Source organism: Phascolarctos cinereus, unplaced genomic scaffold, assembly GCF_003287225.1.
Source record: "Phascolarctos cinereus isolate Bilbo 61053 unplaced genomic scaffold, phaCin_HiC Scaffold_726;HRSCAF=1367, whole genome shotgun sequence".
NCBI lineage: Eukaryota > Metazoa > Chordata > Mammalia > Diprotodontia > Phascolarctidae > Phascolarctos > Phascolarctos cinereus.
Window position 1 is genome coordinate 313,086,439 of NW_027556098.1, and position 17,945 is coordinate 313,104,383.

The following is a 17,945-nucleotide window of genomic DNA, read 5'->3' on the forward strand; positions in this document are numbered from 1 at the left end:
ATAAAATAAGCTGGAGAAGGAAATGGCAAACTACTCCAATATCTTTGCAAAAACCAAACCCAACCCAACCCAAATGCGGTCATAAAGAGTCAGACACAACCAAACCCAACCCAACCCAAATGCGGTCATAAAGAGTCAGACACAACTGAATGACAACAATGTATTTATGTGTTTGTCCCTATAAAATTGCGATCTGTTCTCCTGTTTTGGCTTTTCATCTTCATCCTCTCCTCACTCTTAAATGTATTTATCAAGATTTTATCAAGCCCCTTCTCTTCTCTTTTTATATTTTTCTGGTGATCTCATCCAATTCTTCCATTATCATTTTAATGTTGATGATTTACAAATTCCTATCTCTATCCCTCCTCCATTTTTCTCCAGGATAGCAGTCCCAAACAGTAGTTCAAGCTGCTTGTTAAAATTATCCTCTTGGGTAGCCCAATGGTCCTTAAACTTATTATCTTCCTCTTTAAACTTATCCTTCTCACCCAACAACCTCTGGTTTTTGCACTACCCACTTTCCATTCAACAAGGCTAATAATTACAGTGTTATCTTTTATTCTTTTTTTGCCACTTTTCACTCTTCCCTATCCCTTACTCTATATGCAGTCAGTTGTCAAATCTTACCATTTCTGGCTCTGCAGTCTCTCTGCCCACTCCTCTTCATTGTTACTACAACCCCCTTAGCTCAAGGGGTTGAATCTCTTATTGAATGAATTATTGTAATAACCTCTTAGCTAGTTCCCCTTTTTCCATTCTATTCCTTCTCCAATCCATTCTCTACATTCTTGCCCAATTAGTCTCTCTGGCATACCACAATGATCCTATGTTTCCCTACTGCTTTCTGAATAAAAACTCTTGATTGTTACAGTCAAGGCCTTGATAATATGGATCCAAAATAATTAACCAGTTTTATCTCCTACAACACCCCTTCATGTATTCTATGTTTCTGTCAAAGCAGACTACTTTGCAGGTCCTTTTCTTTTATATCCTTCATGATTATGATCATACTATCCACCATAGAACAAATTACCCTTAAAGTTTGTTTGTTTCACGTCCCTACCCTTTCTTTCAAGGTATAACTCAGATGCCACCTCTTCCATGAAACCTCCCTGACAGGTGAAAGTGATTCATAAATATTTGTTGAATTTAATGTTTGTTGAACCTCTTCCCTCTAATAGCACTTTCCTGGCTTTCCTATTTGCATACATGTAATTTTTCCATCTTTCTACTATCACTGCCAAGCACAGTGCCTTGGGGCACTTAGAAATATTCTGAATTGAACTGATGTCAGAGACTATTCTTTCACACATTTTTGCTTTAGATTTCTACATAGGACAAAGAATATACATTTTTAATGCTTGTTTTTACTCCTTTCATGATCTCTCCTACCTGTCTTTTTCCTCTGCTCTCTGTCATACACACACCTAGAACAAAGTTTGTACTCAGTAAATATCTACTGATGGATGATTTAGAACAGAAGCTTCTCATTTCCCCCTTCCTTTCTCTCTGTGTGTATATACTCACCCCCCCCAAATATCTATATCTATATTCACATATCTATCCTTCAATTCCTGAGAACATTGGGAGCTGGGAGTTTTGAGCCATCCAAATAAACAATGAGAACTGATATCCACTTTCTCTGGGTGGTACGCTGGGGAATGGGTCAGGAGAGAGATGGTATCTCACCTCTGCCTTACGAATACTTTCTCTGGCTTCATCTATCTTCTGTTCCAGTTCTGCTCGGTTTTGTTCTGATATAGCAACACCATGACATTCTAACTCTTCCAGGGCCTGTTAAACAAAAGAGGAAAAGCACAAACATTTTGTTATATAGAAACCAGGTATTCATGGTAAGACAAAGAACTCATCAAATCATCAATTAAGGATGCTTTATGCTGAACAAAATTTCCCCAAAAAGCAAAATTAGATATTTATTCTGCTAAATCCCACTATTATTGTATAGAAGACAATGTCCAATGGAATTCTGAACATTCCAAACAATAAGCCTCAGACTATTAGATACTTTCAGAAATGTCTGAGCACCTTTAGACAGACATGCAAACAGACGTGTGGTCAAGTAATCTGGAGGGAATTTTTTTTTCCTACTAGGTATCCTTGTCTCTTGGCCTGCCATAGCTATAAGCTCTAGTGCCAAGGGGATATGTTTTTCCAGTCCAGATAAGACAAAACCAGGGCTACACACAAACTGAAGAGGTAGGTAACATCTGCTGGTTCATTAGAAGGTGTTAAGTTAAAATTACAATGCAGGTGAAGTCTATGTTTGGCACCCTTTCTGCCCCTTTCTCCTACTATGTAGTCCCGTCTCTTATTGTATGCTTGGTAACCTTTTGACTGTGGTCCTTTCTTCCCATCCGATCTCCCAATCAAAATCTGATCTCAGGTAATGATTATCATTAACATTTTAATGTAAAATACTAAAAGTCTTGCCATTCCCTTTCCCAGAGATACCTTAATCTTTAGTTCTTCAAGAATTACAAAAGGCTTCCCTCACAACAACCCAGTGAAGTAAATGATGCAAATGTTTCTCTTTCTTACAAATCAGGAAACTGAGTCACCAAGAGATTAAGTAAGTGACCCAAGATCACATAGTCAATTAGTGTCAAAGACAGTATTTGAACTTTATGAAGAGTTAACATTGTAGAAGATCTAAAGAGGTTAAATTAATAGGGAGAAATATAAAGACCTACACTTGAGTTCAAAAAAATCAATCACATGGAGTCTAGGATGAGAGAGGTGACTGGATGATGATTCGTGTACGGACTTGAGAAGGCAACTCCACATGACCCTAAAATGTCACACAGCAGCAGACAAAAAAGGTAACGTCCTCTTAGGCTGCATGAAAAGGCAGCTAGAGTCCAGAACAGGAGAAGTGCCAGACCAGCTACAGCTTTACCTGGACAGACAGCACTGTGAGCAGGATCTTCACCTCTGGGTGCTGTATGTTAGGAAGGATACTGGCAGGCTGGAGCATATCCAGAGGAAGGCATGGTGAGGCGCTAGAGAACATGACAGAAGGAGTGGTAGAAAGAAATGGGAGTATCTGGTAACTTAGAGAAGAGAAATGAAGGCTATATTTAAGTTCTAAAGGGCTAGCATGTGGAAAAGACTGTCATTAGACTTGTTCCACTTGGCCCCCAAAAGCAGACATGAGCTTGAAAGAATGAACAACTTCCTAGAACTTAAGCACTGCCCCAGCCTGGAATGGCCTACTTTGACAGCAGGGTGTGTCTTCTGTTCACAGAGCCTTTAAGCAGAGGATAGATGGCCCTCTGTTGGGGATGCTGAAGAAGGTATCTCTATGGAGGCAGCAGAGGGGTCAGACTAGATGCCCTCTACAATAGCTCCCAACTCAGCTTCTGTGATTGTGTGTGATTCAGGTCTCCTTCAGATTCCAAGGCTGATGCTATTTACTTCCTGGGAGTACTTGGAGGAAATCACTTGGCCTTCTGGGGCTTCAGTTTCCTTACCTCATGTAAGGGGGTTGATCTAGATGCCAAGAAGGGCCTTTTAGTCACTGTGATCTTTTTCTTTGAACTCCTGATGACACAGCAAACATTCTCTCAATTTTCTTATTTAGAAAAAGATTATGATATTGTGGGAAGAGCTATTTGAATCTTGGCTCAAATACTTTCTCCAAGTTATAACATCTGATGAGTCAAGTCACTACACCTCTATAAGCCTCAGTTTCCATATCTGAAAAAATGGGAATAATATTTGTGTTGCCTATCCCATGGGGTTGCCAAGAGAGAAAATTCTTTTAAACTGGGAGCTCTGATAGAAATAGGAGCCATTATTATTATTCTATATTGGCACCTTTTCTGGTTAAGAACTCTTTTCCATTTTCCCAAACCCTGAGATCCGATCCTTAGGGAACATGTAATATGGGCAGCTTTACTCCCTTTTTCTGGTGAGATTCCAAATAACAAGGACAGCAGCATATAGGCCTAGAGGCACGCCATACAAAGCCTCAAGATCTGGGATCTCTATTTCTACCACTGCTAAGGTGCCACATAACAATACCACGGTTCAAAGGAAAAAGCCCTGGACGTGGAGTTAGAAGACTTGGATTCTAGCTGTCTCTTCTACTTACCCCCTGTATAATCTTAGGAAAGTTATGCAACCTTTCTGAGCCTCAGTTTCTTCATCTGTAAAACAGGGATAGTAATACCTAGGCACCTCACAAAGAGTGGAAAGGATCAAATAGGAATTCATATGAAAATAATTTTTAAAGTATGACATAAGAATTATCATCATCATCAACATCATCCTGGTAAAAGTTCAGATTCTTACTTGGGGCTGGTATAATTTCTGAGAAAAATACCTATGTGTAGAAAAAAAATCAAGTCTGGAGATCAATCTTGAGGGCATATTTTCCCACAAACTAAAAGACTATTCAAAAGGCTATGTTTCTAAAGATAAGATTTCAATTGGGCATAAAAGGCTCATCTTTGTTCAACAGATTCAAACCAATTTATCAGTCAAAGGCAGATAATAAGGCACCAGTAGGCTTTTAAAGGTTCTTCTATAACTGACAGATGAATTGACATGTTACCCCTAGAGGTTCTGAGAAGCTTCTAGGATAAGGTAGGCCAATAACTTAAAACTGTAACCTTCTTTTATCCTTGGAAGACAAGGTGGCTGTTTTGGTACAAACAAGACAACTCCACAAGTTCGTATTTTGAACAGATAAGGGTTTCAATTGGAGAAGAACCAGTAGGGTATTCTCTCTATTCACAGACTTGACAGTTTCTAAACTGGCTCCACATTTGGTTTTGGCTGAATGTGGTAGAGGACCACCTTTTAAACTCAGAGCCAAACACTGCTGCTTAGCAACGCTATCATAGAACAGTGATTGCTGGCCCAGAATTCCTTGGAATGATGAGTGCACCTGAGTGTCCTTGTGCCCTCCAGTTTGAGTTCTCCTATTGCCCTAACTTGAAAAGAAATAGAAATCCAGTGAGGGGTGAGGGATGGCTCCCTCTTGTTCTTCTCAGCTGTTGTAATATATGCTCTGCTGAGGTTGTTATTCTGCTCATTGCTCCAAGGTAGATGCAAAGGATGGATGGAAAAGGAAGGATGCACTAAGTAGGACAAGGGTCCTTAAAAAGTATATATGCCATGGAGACTAGAATTGTCTGAAACTTATATTTGCCACTGAATTCCCACAGGCACATGAGAGTTTCTGGGTACTTTTTGCTCTGCCATTCCTTACGGTAATGAATAGTAATGATGGGCTATAAGCAAAACAGGCAGCTAGGTGGCTCAGTGGATACAGCACTGGGCCTGGAGTCAGGAAGGCCTGAATTAAAATCCAGCCTCAGAGACTTATTAGCTGTGTGATCCTAAGCAAGTCACTTAACCTCTGTTTCCTTAATCCACTGGAGAAGGAAATGACAAACTAATACAGTACCTCTGCCAAGAGAACCTCATGGGACAGTACTGGCATGCTATGGTCCACAAGGTCACGATGTGTTGGACACAAATAATGACTGGACAAATAAGCAAAACATGTATGAAAACCACTGGGAAGTGGAAGAGGTGGTCAGCCACCAGGGCTTCTGCTGGTGCTATATAAAATCCAGGAATCAGGATTGGTCAGATAGGTACCTCTCTGGGTCTCAGTTTCTTTCTTTGTAAGATGAGAGCATAGGACTAGATGCCTGCTTTGATCCTGTCTAGTTTTAGTGTTCTATGTTTTAAGGCCTCTGCTAGATCTAAATTCCTGATCTCATCATGCTAGAGTCCTTCCCAGCTCTAACATTTCATGTTCTATGTACTCTTCAAGTTCTAACTTTCTGTTTTCTATGTTCTAAGGTCTTTTCGAGCAACATAAGCTGATGATATTTAAGTCTAGCTCCCTCTTTGATTGTTGCTAGAAATGCCTTTGAGATCTTTTGTGTACTCTTGGTTCTTATGGTTACAAAATCAATGCCACGGACTAACATGTTGCCTCACTCAATCTTTCCCAGTTTTTCTTTCTTTGAAAACTTCAAAATCTGTCTGGCTCTAAATGAAAATGTTTTCTCAGAAAGCCAATGAGCTAAACCCTGCTGTAACATACCCGCTGGTTGTGGATGATGTTTTTGTGCTCTCGGGCCACCCTCGTAGCCCACTTCCGGGCCTCCTTGTTTAAGCTGTGTTCCTCTGTGGTGCCTGTTTCAGATTCCAACTGTCGGCTCTAAAATACAAGAGAGAAAACATGGAGAAGAAACATTGTGATAGCTGGGGGAGACTGGTCATCATTCTGGAGCTTAGAATGACTAACCAGAAGGCTTCTACGCTGTTAGTCCTGACAGTAAAGTCAAGTGTAAAGAGTCTAGATGAGTCAGCAGGAGACAGGCTGCTGCTTTTAGTGATTTCATCTTTCTGCCATTCAGGCACGAAAAGCTTATGTTATAGTTTGATTTGTTGATTTCAAGTTATTTTTTCCATGTCTCTTGGGCATGAATCAAGACAAGCTCAGCAAAGATGAAAGGCTTTGATATATGGAAAAGTATACTAGGGATAGAGTCAGGCAGTCTGGATTCAAATCCTGGTTTCAAAATGATGACCCAACAGGTAGGATGGGCTAAAGGTAAACCATCTGATAAATCTCATTTTGCTTGTGGGCAAAATGGGGGTGATAATACTGGTACTATCTCCTTTGTGACACTGTTTGTTTTGAGGAAAACCAACCTAAAGAACTTTTAAGATCTATACAGATAGCAGCAGTAATCATCATTACCATCCTCATGCTCATGATTGCTGTCACATTCTCACATAGCCCCTTAGCTAGAAATACAAAGGAATTTATAACATTTGACAAATTCAAAAAAGGACTATTATTCAAGTGCCCACAATACTCATTCACTTACTGGGCAACCGGAATCAAGTCCCAAACCAAATAATAACCATTTTAGTTTTAGTGTGTGGTCTTTTTTTTGGGAGGGGAGGGAGAAAGAATAGTAGGGAAGTGATGGATTGTGGGGTCAGGAGCCCCGGAACAAGTCCTGCAACTGGGTTTGTGTCCCAACTTTGTCACTAACTCACTGTATTGCTGTGACCCAAGTCTCTCCCTGGATGGCACTTCCTTCATCCTCTTCTAAAACCTCTGCAATCTGCCTTTCACCCTCACTGCTCAACTGAAACTGCTCCTTCTAAGTGTCTGATGATCTCTTACTTGCCAAATCTATTGGCCTCTTCTGAATCCTCATCCTTCTTGACTTCTCTGCAGCATTTAACATTGTGGACCACCTTCTCTTTCTGACATGATATAGTATGATAAGATTTATTAAGTGTCTCTACTATGTGCCAGGCATTGTGCTAAGCGCTGGGGATATAAATGGGAAAAAGAAAGACAGTTTCTGGCCTCTTGAAACTTATACTCTAACAGGAGAAAACAATACAAAAGAAAATGAAGCTGACAAGGGAGGGAGCAGGGAGATGAAGGAATGCAACATGAGGACATGGTAGAAGAAGTCTAGAGTTCAGTCTAGAGAGAAATGTGATGTAGCTGTCCTAAGCATCCTCCTTAAATGGAAGTTCTGGAAATAGCCATCCAATCAGAGGGAGAGGACACAGGGGTGGAGGGTATTTCTAATGTGTGTATTTCTAAGCTGGAGTGAGGTTCCAGAATGGAGAAATTTCTGGGGCATTGCAAAAAAATCAACTTGGTGAGGAATGAGGGATGAAGTATACTATGGAAAAGTATCTCTTATTCAAAAGAAACTAGACAGGCAAATGTTGGGAGTATCATCCATCAATATAGAAGAATAAACTCGCATGAGGTAATCTTGAAACCAGAGGGCATAAGCATGAGGAGGGTGGTAGGTAAAAATCATAAGAAATAAAAACCTAAGTTTTCTTGTCACCAGAGAATATTTTATATACCACATGGACAGAAAAATGAAATAGACAAGTTCAGGAAATGGATCATAAAGGTGGCAAAGAACCATGATACGGTAGTGACAGAATTCAAGACAGAAGTGAGGAGAGCTAAGTTTAATGTACACCCTAGATTTGAAGAAAGAAGATTTCAAATGGTTTAGTGAAAAGAAAGGTAGGATTTTATGGTCTGAACTTCTACAGGAGAAATCAGCAAAGGAGCCCTTAAGAACTAAGTTCTAAAGACACAAAAAATAAATAATTCCAAAGAAGAGATAAAAAGTGGAACTGCCTAATGAGACCATAGTGGACACACAGGAAACCTACTAGCCAACTTAGTTCTTAAAAAGACATGTAAAAAAGGATGAACACAAAAATGTGGAATAGCCCTTTACAAATAGTATCAAGAGTGTGAAAGCTGCACGTGAGTTAAGGCTGGCGAGGAAACCTGAGGATAACAAAAGAGAGTTGCTTTTGTGTTTTTAAAGATACACTAGGGAGAAAGGAGACTCATAGAAGGTACAAGACTACTGCAAAGGGTAGATGGGACAGTGAGACAACAGAGAGAAAACAGAGTGACTCAACTCTTATTTCACTTCTGTAATTTATTCCAATGAGAATGAACTTTGCACTGGAGAGGCCACAAACAGTTCCAAGAGAACCGATATCCAGTGGTACATTCCGAGAGCATGGACCTGCCCTTGATGACCTCATCACCCAGCTCACATTAGCTATACCTTCTGGTAATGAAAGAACTGACAAATGTGATTGCTAAGCCACTGTCGGTAACTTCTGAAAAATCATGTAGGATGGAAAAAAATGCTGGAAAACTGGAGAAGGAGAAATGGTTATATTCTCAAAATTAGGAAGCAAACAGAGACTGCAAATATGGACCACAGAAAACTTGACTTCAATTCTTGGCAACATTCTAGTGTTGTCAGAGAGGTGTTAGAAAAGGAAGGACTGATCACAAAGGGTTGAAATGACATCACTACAATATGTCACAACAAACTAACATTTCATTTTTCTGGACAGAGTTACTAGACAGGTGGATCTAATGACTTCTATAGATATAATTTACATAGATTTTAGCAAAACATTTAAATCTATGATGCTATTCTTATGGAAAAGATGAAGAGTTGTGCCCTAGATGATGAAATAATAATGTGGTCTTGCAATTGGTTGAATGGCCAAACTCAAAGAATGGTCACTGATGATTCTATGGCAACTCCAAAGATCTCCATACATGAAATATCTCAGGGATCTAAGCTTGGCTCTATGCCATTTTATCAATGACTTAGATTTAGACATAGATGGCATGCTTATCACATTTGAATCTGACGTACAGAAAAAAGGAACTGCTGCTTCCTCCCCCAATGAGAAAACAAGGATCCCAAAATACCTTAATAGGAGGCTTGAATACTGGGCCAAATTGAATAAGATGACAATTAGGATAAATCTAATGTCTTACATTTGGATTACACAACGAACTTCACAAGTACAAGATTGGGGAGATGTGGCTGGTCAGCAGTTCACCCCAAAATGACCTAGAGGTTTGAGTGAACTGAAGACTCATTAAGAGTCAACAGCAGGCAAGAAAGCTAAAACAATCCTGGTCTGCTTTAAGATCAGCACAGTGTACAGCAACAGAGAGCTGAGAGTTCTGTTACCAGGTTCGATGTTAAACAGTGTGTTCGGTTTGGGGTACCAAATTCTAGGGACGGCATTGTATGCTGCACGGTGCCCAGAGGAAGATATCTAGGATGGCACAGGACCTACATCATGTCAAATGAGAATCAACTGAAGAAACTGAGGATTTTCAGCTTGGAAAAGAAAAGAAAAGAAAGATTGAGTGGGTACGTGATAATTGTCTTTAAGTATTTGAAGGGCTGTCCTATTAAAGAAAGATCAGGCTTGTTCTGCTTGGCTCCAGAGGGCAGAATGAAGGACAACAGGTAGAAGTTGCAAAGTGGCAAATTTTGGCTTGATATAAAGAAAAACTTCCTAAAAATTAAAGCTGCCCCAAAGACAGACAGGTTTGAAAGGGGCGTAGTGTGTTCACCCTCACTGGGGGTGGGGGGATGATCTTCCAGCAAAGGCTGTTGGACGACTTGCCAGGTGTACAGGAGAATGTGGGCTAGGTGTTCCAGGAGGCTGAGCCCATGCTCTCTGAATGCCTATTGCCAGGTGTGATGTTGGGTGAATTCTTATTCAGATACAGGTTCCTTCCAACACAGAGCCTGTAAGACCATGACTGTGGGACCAAGTCTCCTTTCAGATTATGTTGCTAATCTGTGTCTCCTAGCATGTGGTACTTTTAGATGGACATTATTAACATCCCCAAAGAGTCCTAGATTTGGAAATAGGAGACTTGAGGTTGAATTCTGCTTCTCCCGTTGACTATGAAAGCTATTTTGGATAAGTCTCTTCTTTCCCTCTCAGAACCTCATCTGTCCAGTGAGTGGATTAGACTAAATTATCTCTAAGGGCTCTTCTAGCTCTATACCTTATGGTTGAATGGTATCTAAATTTATCATGAAGAGAATTATAGAGGCCAAATGACTTCCATGGTCTATAACCTGGCATTATTAAAGACTAATTACTGAAATGCCATTACATAGATGATGTCTAATGCTTACCTTCTGGGATCCTAACATAATGGGGTTGGGGTGACCTATTTAAATAGTCTTTTTATAATTTATCTTCTTCATTTGGAAGATTAGGATAACAATACATGTACTCCATACCTCATGGGTTTATCGCGAGGAAAATAACTTAAATACTTTAAATTGCTGAAGACATGTTAGTTATCATTTTAAAAAATACCAATCTTCCTGTTTTCTCCTCCCTTCTACTTTCTACTTAAGTGCTGGGAAAAAGAAATAGGGGGATTTTTTGGTTTGAATGTAAATATGAAAATAGGTTAAGACATTGTAGAGCCAAGGAACATCTTTTAGTTCTGAAAAGAAAATAGAATAGTAATATTTTATTCTACAACTATTCTATTTCATTTTATGCCTCACCATTTCATTTTGCTCTTAATATTCAGAATTCTATCTTTCTTTTTAATGAACAAAACCAAAAGAAAGTAAGGCAAAAACATGAACAAAAAACCCCAAAGTAAACAAAACAATGCAGAAAAGTGATTGTAAATGACTGTGAATGTGGGAGTAGGAGTTTAGATAATACATGTTGTTCCCAACACACATATAGTTCAGTCTAATAGATTATTAGGAAACTACAGAGAATCATAGTATCAGAAGAAACCTTAGAAACGCTCACAGGGGCAGCTAGATGGAGCAGGGGGATAGAGCACCGGCCCTCGATTCAGGAGGAACTGAGTTCAAATCCGACCTCAGGCACATAACACTTACTAGCTGTGTGACACTGAGCAAGTCACTTAAGCCCATTGCTAACCAAAACAAAAACAGAAATGCTCACAGATTGCTTGCTGCTGCAGAAACTCATTTTGTTAGTTACTAATATTCTTTCAGATGCTCTATATCTACAAATCAGAATATCAAAATCCTGGAAAAATAAAACTTGCAAACAACAAAAAATGGCAATGTAAAAACATATGGTACATATAACCAGGCTGTACTGTATTACCAATGATGACTTGCACATGAGAAATGACATAAAGGAAGTTACTGAGGTCATGTATGAGCAAAAAAGGCAGTAGGATGGTAAGGTTAGGGGAGAGAATAATAAAAGGGCTGAAAGCTACCTTGCTTCAAAGGTTGGTGCATCTTCATGTATAATTAATGTATATTAGATTGTTCACTGTCTCAGGCAGGGAGAGGATTTGGAATATAATGTTTTAAAATGAATGTTAAAATTGTTTTTATATGTAATTGGTAAAAATAAAATATTTTAAAAAAACACATTTGAAGGAAAAAGGTTGGTGCGTCGTCCATGAAGGATTCATGGAAAGACAAGGATAGGAATCTAAGGTTGAGAAGGCATGGAGGGGGCTCAGGCCAGTAGATGGAGAACCATGAAATCACATGTCTACTAAAGTATCCAAATAGTCTGACCCCCTCTAACAGACTATAAAATCCATCAAGGGAGGGCTTTTATTTGTGTTTGTGTCCTCAGAATAAAGTACAGGACACTGGATATAGTAAGTAGCTAAGTATTTCTTGAACTGAATTTCCTTCTCCAATGAGGAAGTTACTTGGAGAAAGTGTCTTACAAAGAATAAATCCTAATTATTTGGCCACCTGTCAGCCAGGTAGAGGCTGATGAAGTGGACAAGTAATTCATATTTATTTCAGAGGGTCCTGGGAGGCACAGAGCATTAGGCTCTTCAACTGTTATCTTTCACTCACTGGAATAAAAGCCAAAACTTCCACTACCTTTCATTGATCCCACAATCTGACGTCACTCTGCCTTTCTAGTGTTATCTTATTACTCCTCTCCATGCATAGCATGGTCCAGCTAAATGAATGGCTTTCATTCTTCTGAATAGGTCCTGTGCAAGTCCTTAGTCAAGATGCTCCCTATGCCTGGAATGTCTTCTTTCCCTTTCTTCTACTTTTACATTCCTACCTCTACTTGAGAGCTCAATCCAAATACCACCTTCTTTCCTGGATCCCTCCCTCCTTTAATAACAACCTTCGGCTGTAAACTCTATGAGGGCAGGGATCAGGTCTTACTTAAGTCCTTGGCATCACCAAATGGCTCAACCTAAGAAACTAATGCAATTTTATCAATGAAAATGCCATGAAAGAAGCAGCATTGCCATAAACTTTATGGCTTCATCCTAAGGCCCATGGGACTGTTCCATCACACTTGCAAGCTAAAACCTCCCACATGTGTTGTTTTCCCCATTAGAGTGTGAGCTCCTCGAAAGCAGGGACTGTCCTACTTTTCTGTTCGTCTCCACAGCACCTGGCACAGGGCTCAGCACATAATCAGTGTTTTTCATTCATTCATGCGTGCGTGCATTTATTCATACATCTACACTTTGTATCTCTCCCAGTGCCAACCACAGTACTCTCTACAGAAGAGATGCTTGATAAATGTTTGAGCGAATGAATCAATCAAGGATCATTAAAGCTTAGCTCCAATTAAACAAACACATCGAAGCTAAAAACAGGAAGATGACTGACTTCCAGAAGTTCAAGTCAGCTCTTTACTGCCACAATCTGTGATCTGTTATATGCAGCTGAAAGAAGGTGGAAAGGAAAGGGTCTCCCCCCACATACCAGGAAACATTAAGAAGCTGGCTAAGAGAACTATTTCCCCTCAGCATTTTTTCCTTTATAGATGTGCTTAGTTCAGCTTGGAGGATGTGGGTATTTTCATTATTTTTTTTCTTTTTTTCCCCCTCACGCTAAGGTAACCTTGTCCACCAAACATGGTTCTTGATAACTGGCCCTGTCAATCTACTCTCACAGCTTACGAGTCAGCTCGCAGACTGTCCCTTTTTTCTTAGAGGAGATTCAGAGGACTAGGGGGAGAGAGGGAGTTGCCCTTTCTTAACATGACTCTCCCAGTTATCTCCTGCATCATACTTTCCTTCTGGGCAAGGAAAGGTGGAGAAAATTGTCCCTACTGGAAGGAATAAGCTCTTTTTGGCTTTGCTTAGAGAAAGAAAGTAAAAATGTTTCTGGAGTCTGAAAAAAAAAACAGTCTCTGCTAGAGACTAGGTTCTTATCTCACATCTGCTAACTGAGTGGCCTTGGGCAAGTCACTATTCTAGGACTCAAATTTTCTCCTCTCCGAAATGAGAAGGATGGAGCAGATGGTCCCAAAGGTCTATTCCAAATCTGAAAATCTATGAGTTGCTGTGCTAGCAGGTGCACGGAACCCAAGGACAATACTGGCACTATGCACTTAAAGCACATGGTACCAAACTAAGTCCTAAATCCAAGCCACGTGAAATGGGGGGGGGGTGCGCGTGCATGGAGAGAGTCTTGAGCCACAGCTTAAACAGAGTTCTCTGTTCTCTGTGCTTTTATTTTATGCTCCTATTCGGCAAGGAATTTCCCCAAGGTAGGAACCATGTCTCAGACAGATTTTTAAAATCTATCCCTGTGTTGTTCATGTTCTATATATATCAGCTGCTTAATAAATATTTGCTGAATTGAATTTATGAGTTAGAAGAGCAACCCAGGAATTCTACAGTCTGACTCAGCCTAACTCTCTAATTTTATCTCGTATTTGTTGGTGAAAACAGATATGGATTAACCTCAAAGAATTTTGTTTAGCATAAATATTTCCCAATTCTACATGTGCTGATTTTATTTGAAATAGGAAGTAAACAGTATTTACCCTATGTAGCATTACTTATAAAGATTCTACCAGTACAGATCCAAAATATCCAATATATAAACCTTGTCAACAAATGTAACTAAAAAAAGGATCCCAATAATGCTTCCAGAAGCAGAGATCCCAGTTCCCAAGATATTAATGACGACACACATGAGATTAAAAGCTCTTCCTCAAGTCAATATCAGAGTTGGTCAAATTGGAATGTGAATTCCTAAATGAAAATGATGAGAAGTAAAAGCCCATGGTTGATCACATACCATGAAACAGTAAAAACTGGGAACTAAAAGCATGGCACACTTCATTGTCAATTCAGTCTGTGAATGGTTTTTCCTTGTGATTTCATCATTGTTGTAGCTGTGTGCCCATCCCCCAGCTCCCCGGGGGGGCCCCACCCTGACAAATGCTCCCAGATCATGTACCTCTGCTATGGTCATTCTCATAGCACTGACGGGTGAGGGCTCAATATCCACCAGCTGCACTGCATTTAAACTCTGTCCGAGAGAAAGCCCAGAGACAGAGGAAACAGAGCATAGAGTTAGAGCTGCAATGCACAAAGTCACAAGGAGAGCAGTTAAGAACATTTAGCAGGAAGTATGCAGAAAAAGGAAGGCTCCAATATAAAAGTCAGGCTTAAGAAAAGTTACAAAAAGGTTAAAGTGCCCTATCTTTTTCTGATGACAAAAGTTAGACTAATTTGCTTTTAGTTGTAATTTTAGTTACGGCTTTAATTTTTATTTAAAAATGCCATAGCTCCCTTTCCCTACACTTCTCAGTCTTTCCCCCTTGCACTCATTTACAACCAAACCTCCATTCCCATTCTCTAGAGGGACAATCAAAAATTCATTTACAGGACACTTTACAGACAAGTTGAGACCTATGTCCGTGGAGAAGAATTACAATAAGACCCCAGATTCCCCGACAAATCTATACAGCAACTACTGGATACCTGGCTAGTGCTGTGACAAATTGTAAACCTGCTTTAAAAGATGTGACTGATGCGGTGGAATGGGGCCTAGATGGAAAGACAACTCCAGGGTTTGAGTCCCAACATTTACTAGCTGGTATGACCTCGGGCAAAGCATTTCCCTCCTTTTATAAATGAGGATTATAATACCAGACTATCTACCTCATACTGTTGTGGTGAGAGCTGATGAGATAAAGGGAAACCCACATAATGTTGTCACAAGAAGGCTATTGGTACAATATATCCAAATCACTGTAACATTAAGAAATTGATCTGATCACCTGAGATACAAATTGGATGGACGACCTAGCATTGGAACCCCAGTGTCAATGATTCCTGGGAAGGCCAGTAGGTCTGCTGTTCCCTTTATAACACTGTTTCTATGGAATTGCTTCCTATACCACCGTTTTGTCTGACACTGTAGGACTATCGCAGAACTAATCAACAGTTTAGGCAAGGAAGGTCTGTAATGTGTCTTAAAGCACTCTTGGATGCAAAGCACTATAAAAATGTCTGCTGTCATTATCTTAATGCTGATTATGCTATCAAACAGTGGTAAACTGAATCTGTGATTTCATCTAAGGAACTCCTAGTGAGGAAACTCCCTCCCTGCATGCAGCCTGACATGTACTCTACAATGCACCGTCTCAGAAAGTTGCCCAGAGCATTGAAAGGTTGAGTAACTTTTCCAGGGTCCATACCCAGCCAGAACATGGCTTGAATGGGACTTGAACACAAGGCTTCCTAACTCTGAGGTCGACTTTCTCTCTACTATACCAGAGCTGCCATTACCTATTCCTTGGAACATTTCATTCTCATTGTCTAGAAGTTTCAGAGAGTGAACCCAGGAATAGAAAAGCTGGGTTCAGGCCTTTTCTTTCAAAAAAATCACCAAGAGATGGTAACTACATTGGTAAGAAGAAAGGACTTGAGACTCAGGAAGCCTGGGTTCACATACTGGATCTTACATTTTCTCAATGTACAGTTCTTGCTGTACATTGTACAGTACCTTGCTTAAATTTTCTAAGCCTTGGTTTCTTCATATGTAAAACAGAGTTATCAATATCTACACTACTCACCTCATAGATTGTTACAAAGAAAATGTTTTATAAACCTCAAAGCACTATAGAAATAAGAGATATTTATGATGGTACTCTAATTGGACTCTAGAAAAGAGAAAGGAACAATGAAAAGACAAAGTTAAAAACACTCATGAGGGCACTCAGCAGTCTATCATGTCCTCCACTAATATTTAACCAAGGAGTTTTTAGAATGTGTCATGTGCAGTGACTCACTGTGGAGGCCTAACATTACTAACTGATTATGTGAAGATGACAGAATGAAAATTATGGGTTAATTGCTTTTTTAGAAACAATGTTATAAATGAGATAGGAAGAAGACACTTATAGGAGTCAGGGTTGCTTGAACTCAAGTCCTTGTTGACTATTCAATCTTTGTTTCAGATGACTGGATTAAAGCTATTACATTACAGCCAAGTATCATGATGCTTTGGCAGCATTTGATTTAAAACACAGGCTCAGAGATCAAGAGTTGGAAGGTTAGGGGTCACCTACTCCAACCTCCTTTATTTTATAGACGAAGAAATTAAGTCCTAAGACGGGACAACATTATGCAGGGCATTTTATTTATATCTGATGGAATAGAAATAACTACGACATTTTCTGGGGTTGTTTTCCTTCCTGCTTCTTCCTTTTCCACTCTGATTTTCAGAATTTCAGTAACTCCTCTGGGATCTTCACACATTTTAGTAAAGAACTGTTAGCTCAGAATAGCAGCATAATGACCTGCTAGGCATTTTAGTCACGTTACTGGAAGTAAGCTTGCTAGTTTCTCTGCAGGGGATGGCTTGGTCTTCTCTTCCATTTTGCTTGCAATAAAATCAGCTCCACAGAGCTGGTAAGAGCCAGGGCTTTCTATCTAACTCAGGAATACCAAGCTATTAAGGGCAAGTAGGAAACTTAGCAAGCCCAGCCCGACTTTTATCTGCTTCCTGGAGAAGGCTATGAACGTAACAAAAAAGGTAAAATAAAAGACGAGAAGATAGAAGAATTTTCTTACGGTATCACTGTCACTGGGATGGAACTGGAAAGGTGGTGGTTTATGAAACACAGAATTCTCTTGTAAAAACAGCTGAAGATTGTAATCCCGCACCACCTGCAGAGAGAACAGAGCACTTGTAAGACTTCCAGAAGCCTCAGAACATTCAGACAGGGCTCAATATCCAATGGTTTTGCCATGCTCTCCTGCTTCAAAGAAGGAGCGGTCTAAAATGTATGCAAACTTTTTCATCACAGAGAAATATAAGAGCTAATTAAGAATTTGTCTCTTTTTCTAAGAACCTAACTTTGGAAACCACTGATTACCTCGAAGTTCAGGATTTGAGATTGCATATTAGTACATTTTCAAATGGAAACAAGCCGTATCTGCCAATCTGATACTGGCTTGCTTTGAGGTTTGAGTTATATGGTCTCTGAGATCCCTTTAAAATGTAAAATTCTATAAAGTACTGTTCATAAGTAAGGATATTATTAGAGATATGTATGACTAGAAAAGGAAGTGACCTAGTCACTAGTGTGGGGCATGACAGGAGATTGGCAGGTAACTTTCTTGTTTCATCGACACCAACCCAACATTGAAACCTCTAGAACAGAACTCTTAACAGGGAGCCCATGAACATGCTTTTATAAAATTGCATTTCCATTTAGTTGGCTTCTTTTGAAATTTGGATGCATTTAAAAGTATCTTAGACTTACTCTACTTTGCCCAGAAGTCATACTGAGGAACAGTGTTGGGG

At 39.7% G+C, this 17,945-nt stretch overlaps 1 protein-coding gene across 2 annotated transcripts in view; it reads right to left on the bottom strand.

The window, feature by feature from the left end:
• Positions 1 to 17,945, bottom strand: part of FCHSD2 (FCH and double SH3 domains 2) — a 356,033-nt gene that overhangs the window by 72,589 nt on the left and 265,499 nt on the right. For both annotated transcript variants that reach the window (XM_020989616.2, XM_078156892.1), the window contains exons 10-12: positions 17,210 to 17,305; positions 6,086 to 6,202; positions 1,690 to 1,794 (exon numbers count right to left, since the gene is read on the bottom strand). In XM_020989616.2, coding sequence (XP_020845275.1) covers positions 1,690 to 1,794; positions 6,086 to 6,202; positions 17,210 to 17,305 — 318 coding nt within the window. The remainder of the gene's footprint in view (positions 1 to 1,689; positions 1,795 to 6,085; positions 6,203 to 17,209; positions 17,306 to 17,945) is intronic.